Source organism: Mesitornis unicolor, unplaced genomic scaffold, assembly GCF_000695765.1.
Source record: "Mesitornis unicolor isolate BGI_N332 unplaced genomic scaffold, ASM69576v1 scaffold22586, whole genome shotgun sequence".
Taxonomy (NCBI): domain Eukaryota; kingdom Metazoa; phylum Chordata; class Aves; order Mesitornithiformes; family Mesitornithidae; genus Mesitornis; species Mesitornis unicolor.
The window spans coordinates 7,876-14,393 of record NW_010189205.1 but is presented as its reverse complement, the minus strand read 5'-3'; the positions used below and the strand labels follow the sequence as shown (position 1 = coordinate 14,393).

General features: G+C 34.6%; 1 protein-coding gene across 1 annotated transcript in view; it reads left to right on the top strand.

Moving 5' to 3' along the window:
- The window catches only part of TTC13 (tetratricopeptide repeat domain 13), a 38,503-nt gene that overhangs the window by 29,184 nt on the left and 2,801 nt on the right, over positions 1 to 6,518 (top strand). The window contains exons 18-22 of the mRNA XM_010185996.1: positions 1,084 to 1,193; positions 2,562 to 2,697; positions 3,381 to 3,460; positions 4,617 to 4,695; positions 6,408 to 6,487. Of these exons, the coding sequence (XP_010184298.1) occupies positions 1,084 to 1,193; positions 2,562 to 2,697; positions 3,381 to 3,460; positions 4,617 to 4,695; positions 6,408 to 6,487 (485 nt within the window). The remainder of the gene's footprint in view (positions 1 to 1,083; positions 1,194 to 2,561; positions 2,698 to 3,380; positions 3,461 to 4,616; positions 4,696 to 6,407; positions 6,488 to 6,518) is intronic.

The window sequence follows — 6,518 nt, the reverse complement described above, 5'->3', positions numbered from 1 at the left end:
CACAAATGTGCAAATAGGGCCCTGCAGAGCACCTCATCTGTCTACTGTTGAATTATAGGCTGGAAAAAATGCTGTTACTGGACTTGAAAGTATAGGTTACTCCAAGACAGTGATGAGAATATATAACCATAGTGGACTATACATGACTTATTTCAAATAAATGTCTCAACTGGCACCAAATATTCTTCCTGGTTTTCATAACCCGTACACTTTGCTTTGGGTTGACCCCTGTATCCCCGTCCAAACTGTATCAAAGTAGAATGCTGTTTCTCATTAGAGGCTGTTAGATTTGTTTCTTTAAAATAAATGCAGATTCTATTTAAATAAAACATCCTGAATCATAGGCTCGATCTTAAAATACATAATTGCCTGAGTAATTAATTCAACACCGTTGCATAGTAGTCATTAATAGTGCCTGTATAAAATGCATGTCTGCTAATACTGATACAGTTTGGTTATTCGGGGAATGTTGTACGTCAAAAGCTGGGCTTTTGGTTTTACTTAAATATAGTTTTTCTTGGTTTATACAACTGTGGCTACAATATTACACTTAGATAATGTAGCTTCGTAAAATTCTTAAACTGTGTGATATTTTTCTTTCTGATGAGGATAAACATTAATTGAAACTGGATCACAGTTCAGAAATCATTGCTGTGAGCTGTATTCTGAAATCCACACTTGGACTAATGCAGCTGCTTCTTAGTGTAGACATAAAACAGGCTCTAAAATTCCTGCTTTTGTGTTTACATTGTTACAGCAAAAGGTTACTATCAACATGCAACTTGGAGAGAAATCTGTACAACTCAAACTGCTTTGTAGTTACTTTTCATAAACAGTGTTGCTTTATATTCATTATATAGTTATCAAGTTGAATGTCAATATGCCTCATTCAGTGTATATGATTTCCATTCAGTAGGAAATAAAGGATAAATGAAATAATGCATTTGACAGTAGCTCTTTGTTATGTTCCCTCAGTTTGTCAGTTTTCATTTCTGCTTCATGTATTTTAGGTGTTTCAAAACAATAGTTTGGCTGTCTGTGTCTGTTCACTCTAAAATTACTTCTTTTTTTTTCTTTTGAAAGCAGTTTAACAGTAAAACAAGAGATGGGTTTACTGTGAACACAAAAGTCCCCAGCCTCAAGGATCAAGGGAAAGAATATGATGGATTCACAATTACAATAACGGGAGATAAGTATGTTTGCTATTTTCAGGGGTTCAAGTACATTAAGTAATGATGACATATTAGCAATTAATCTTCTCAAATGCCATTTCTACTTGTGTAAAGTGGGTTTTGTTTTTCACTAGTGGCATTTTTTTAAATAACTACAAAATTTGTTCGTTTGAGGACTTCTGATTCCTGTTATGTTCCCTAAAAAAGAGGGAATATGGATAACATTGATGGATTAGACCTAGTTGAGATGATTCTCTAACATACAGCACAAAAATGAAGAGAGACTGTTAATCCTAGACTATAAAATACCTAAAGGGGAAAAATCGGAAAAATCTCAGTCTTTATCCATTTCAAAATACGTCTTTTCTTGTGAGACCTTGTATGTTATAGTGACTGAAGTTGTGAATGGAATGGAAATTTATATGATCTGAGAATGGAAAAGACTCTATTATTTGTATATTTGGCCTTTTTAATGTTTATTTTTGCGATGCTGGTAGACCTTCTATCTGCAAATGCCAATGTAGGTTGTATTCTTATATATTCAGGTACTATGAAGAGGCTTTGGGCCACTCTTTAAGTGAGATAGTAAATTTCTCAATTTACGGACACTAGCTCCTTGTCTTCCTGAAGAATGAGCATTAATCCGAAGCTCAGAACCTCTGTCCTACTACTAACTGAAAACTTTGACTTACAGGATTTGAAATTCCATGCATTGGAAATTCTCCCAAGATTTGTGTGCTTCCAATGAGTGGCATGGAAGCCAAACTTGTCTTCTAAAATGTTAACGTATCCCTTGGGTTTTAATGTTACATTCTAAATCATATGCCTATACTCAGTGAAATGCATTAAGTGTACAGCTTCACTGTTTTGAGGAAAATATTTTGGTGTCAGTAAAACGGTCTAACTTTGTTCTGTACAAACTTTGTTCTATATACTCAGTCTGGTTTGATCCATACTTTGTAACTATGCTTCTGTACCGAAACAGTTGCATCTTAGTAGTTTAGAAGTTTACAAAACTACACCTTACATACTATACAGTAATCTCAAGCCCATGAAGATGTTATTTTAAAATTTCATATATCTTATTTTTTCACTTTAAGCGAAACACTGTTTGTCACTTATTCTTCAGTGAAAATACCTCATCTGTGACTAGACAGCAATCTTTATGTATTCTTTCAGACAAACTTACAATGTGACAAAATGTTTTTAATTTTTTTTTACTAAAAGGGGGCAATGCATATAATCCTCTTATGGAAAAATGATAGGAAAAAAATGATAATGTGGTATTTAACTGTAGTACATTTACAACTTACCTTGGATATTAGATTATGCATCAAGTTCTGTTAAAAAAAAATTCTTACCTCCTTTATTGTTTCATCTGCTTGATAGAGTGGGGAACATACTATTTTCAGTAGAAACTCAGACAACGGAAGAGAGAACACAGCTGTATCATGCAGAAATAGATGCGCTATATAAGGATCTAACAGCTAAAGGAAAGGTTTTAATTCTGTCTGCAGAGCTGGGGGTAAGGCTGGTTTAATGGAAAGAATGAATTCCTTGATAAAATTCTATTATGTTTAACAGTCACTCTTCTAATAATTTTCGACAGAGATCTTAAGTAATAAAATTGACAGATTGTTTAAACCTAATTATGTCAAATGCCATAAGAAGTTGCCATAATTCTGTTACTGTAAAATTTGCTGTGTTTTGCTGCAGTAGTAGAGTCCAGACAATGTCTCAATATCAGTGTGTTTGTTTGTTGTTTTTTTTCTTCTCCTTATTATCTTTATTTTTCTCATGGATCTGTGTTCACTGTTTCATCATCCTTATAAGCACTGCTTAGGATTTTGCTCATAGTGGCTACATATAAGATGAGTAGCAACGCAAATTCACACTAAAAATAGAATTGTGTTTATGTTGATTTGTATTGCAATAAGTATCTGACTACATTTGAGCTTGTGCTTTCCATTTTTTTATCCTTTAACACAGCGTAGATGAACTGTTCCACCTAAATTTTGAAGATATAACACAATAATTTGCTTAAATATCTGTTAATTAGACTTCAGCTTCCCAGCTTGACATTTTTCACATTTGAAATAGTTATTTAAAATAAATAATCACAGTACTCTAAGAAAATATGTGTTTCTTTATATGGTATTACCTGGCTATTAAATTATATTTAATTCACTTTTTTTTCCCCTTGCTTAGGAAGTAGATGCTGTTTGCAACTTGATCCTGTCATTAGTGTATTACTTCTATAATTTAATGCCACTTTCAAGAGGTTCTAGGTTAGTGATTGTCTTTATCATGTCTGTTACCTTGGATGCATGCTGTAAAATGTCCATGTGTTGCAGTATCTTTACATATATGTATTTTATATGAAAAAGCTAAAAAAGCTCAGGGTTAAGCTGTGAGTCCTGCAGTCTGTCATTTTTTGCTGCCATGACAATGGGTACTGTTTAAAAGCTAGTTTGTAATCGCTGATGGTAACTATTCATAGCTGCATGCATATTTAAAATGATGTGTAGTCTGTATTTATAGGCTTCAGCTCACAGATTGAAAAGTGTAATTTTTAAATCGTAACACTTGGGTTCCTAATCCATATTATGTTACACCACTGTAATTTCACTCAAGAAGCTTTACTGAAACTTGAATCTAAGATGAAATATACTTTGAGAACTTACTTTAATAAAATACACTAAAATATTATTTTAGTAATTTATTGCAACTGTTGGGGTCACCAAATGAAACCCTAGAGTAAAGTCCCATATGTTGCAGATCTCTTCAACTGGAATTCTAGTCTAATTCAAACCTGGCTACATCTAAGACTACTACGAATTTCTGTTCCACAAAGCACTTAAAGATCTTTAAGCTTATTATTAAACACAGTTCAGTAGAAAATAAAATAAAGATATCCTGAGACTTCATTTTTATAATCAGACTTTGTCATTATCTTACAGAATGTAAAAAATAACAGAAATTCTGAGTTCCGCAATAAAAAAGGTTAAAGTTTTAAAAGGTTAAGTAATTGCACAGCTTTACAGTGCCTCTCGCTCTGTTGGAGTAGAGTCCATAAACTCTTCTGGGCTACAGCTAAGCTTCTTGGGAACAGGAGTTTGCTTTGTTTCAGCTCTATGGTGCCTTAAGAACTCGTAAGTCTGAAATTATGATTCTGACTACCGTAGAAACAGAGCTTTTTGGTAGTTAAACTCCATAGGATCATAACTTCATTCCAGTAGTGTTGGAAAGTAACAGTGATTACACTTTTTAAGTGTTTCATGCTTGTTTTTACTGCTAAAATGAAGTATCTAGCACAGTAACTTTTACTAGTCCTCTGTGAAACACTACTATATCTATGTGTTATGTAGTCTGAAATAGCACTATGGAAAGACTTTTACTGTACTTGCTTGTTGGTTTTGATTCTTTTTAATTTTTTTTTTTTAGTGTGATAGCTTATTCAGTGATCATGGGAGCACTAATGGCAAGTGGAAAAGAAGTATCAGGAAAAATCCCTAAAGGAAAGGCAAGTATCAGAATACACTGGTTCAGCCTTGATGAAGGAAGTAATACTTGTAAATACTTGTGAGGAAGGAGCTGTAAGAACAAGCAGATGTTGCACACTTGTTTACTGGAGATGGGTTAGCTGCTGGATACTATGGTGTCTTGCAGCCTGAGAGAGTTTTGAAAATTTCATTGCTGTTCTGAGAGCAGGTGAGATTTAGAGATAGTATGTGCAATAATTCTAGTTAGTGGGATTGTAGCAGTTAATGTCACACAGTAATTATATATTTGTAACTGAAGCTGTAAACTTTCTAGTGTACTGAGCTGCTCTTTCCAGCTTTCTTTGAGGAGGATTCTAAGATTACTTGGGCAGAGTTAGTGACTCTCCTGGCACACAGCAAAAATTTTCTGTCTTTGCTCTCAATGTATTCCAGAGCATATAGGGCTTGGTAAGTAGAAATGGATTTGCAACTTCTCTTGATTTCTCCTTCCCCTCTGTATTCTGCTTAATTTAAAGCAAGTTTTTTAAGTGACTACATTTTAATATTATGCCACCTTGCCCAATAAAGGGTTTCCCTTTATTCAGCTGTTGCTCTGGTAGCTGTGTTTCCTTTTCAGCATGAAAGGAATGTGAGCACCTCTGTCTCTAATGAAATTCCAGTGATAATCAAAGTTGTTGAAGGAAATTCCTTGTGTAGATAATTGAAGAAAGAGTTACTTTCCTTTTTGTTCTAGAAAGCCCTGAGAACAATGAAGTTTGTCCTTTCAGTACAATGCATATAGCTTTTAAAAGTGAACTGCTCTTGCTTAGTAGCAAGACAGCTTCCTTTTCAGTACACTGTCAAGCTGGTATCTTCACTGTTCCCTGGCAGTTCAAGCTAAGGTGCTTATGTGGGATTTCTTATGCATCTTTTTAGGACTTACTAGGGTAGTGTGTTTTGCTGACTGATGTTATTCAGGCAACCAGAGTTTCAGGATTACTGAAAAGCAGGATTTCTGACTTAGAGGAGGCTCTGAGGACACTTTTACATTTTAGGTTTTTCCCTGAAACAGAGTGCCTGAATTGAAACAAAACCATTTTTTAAGAAAAGTTGTCACCAGCTGAAAGAAATTGTTTTCCCCAGTTGAATGAAACTGTGATTTTACTATTATTATTATTATTTTGCTAGATTCCTTAGAAGGGTATTTCTGGTCCCCAAGCTCATGACAGCATGCATTATCAGACTGCTCTGAAGAAAAAGATGCACAGTAGTCAAGAGTCCTGTTGTTGCCAGACAGGGCAGTCAGTAGGCACAGCAAATGTAGCTTCCTGTATTGGTTGTGGTGGGGTGTGCAAACCTATGGAGAGTTTCAGTGCCTGGTGCCCATGCTGCTTTGCAAACTGGTGATGAGGGTCAAAGTAGTGTGGGCACAGAGTAGTTGGTAAGATTACTTCTGCCTTACAAAGAATATAGGTAGCATGCTCTCAGAACCCTTCCTTGAATATCCCCACTTTATTTGGACGTTGTAATAAAGGGCTGAAGACAGTCAATATTTTCTGTCACTGACTCATTAGTATAAACATCTTGTTAAGAGATTAAATAAAAACAAAACTGGATTTTGTCACAAAAAGGAGGACATGCTTTTAAAGTTTAATTTATATATTAAGGATATTTGAGGATTAGCTTCCTGATATTACAAAATTTAAAACTTCTCTAATTTCTTAAGATCTCTTTTATTTTGTTTCATTTTCAGCTGGTTGATTTTGAAGCAATGACAGCTCCAGGGTCTGAAGCTTTTAGCAAAATAGCAAGGAGCTGGATGAATCTAAAAAGGTAAATCCTTTTGTTCAAATGGGGCAGTAGG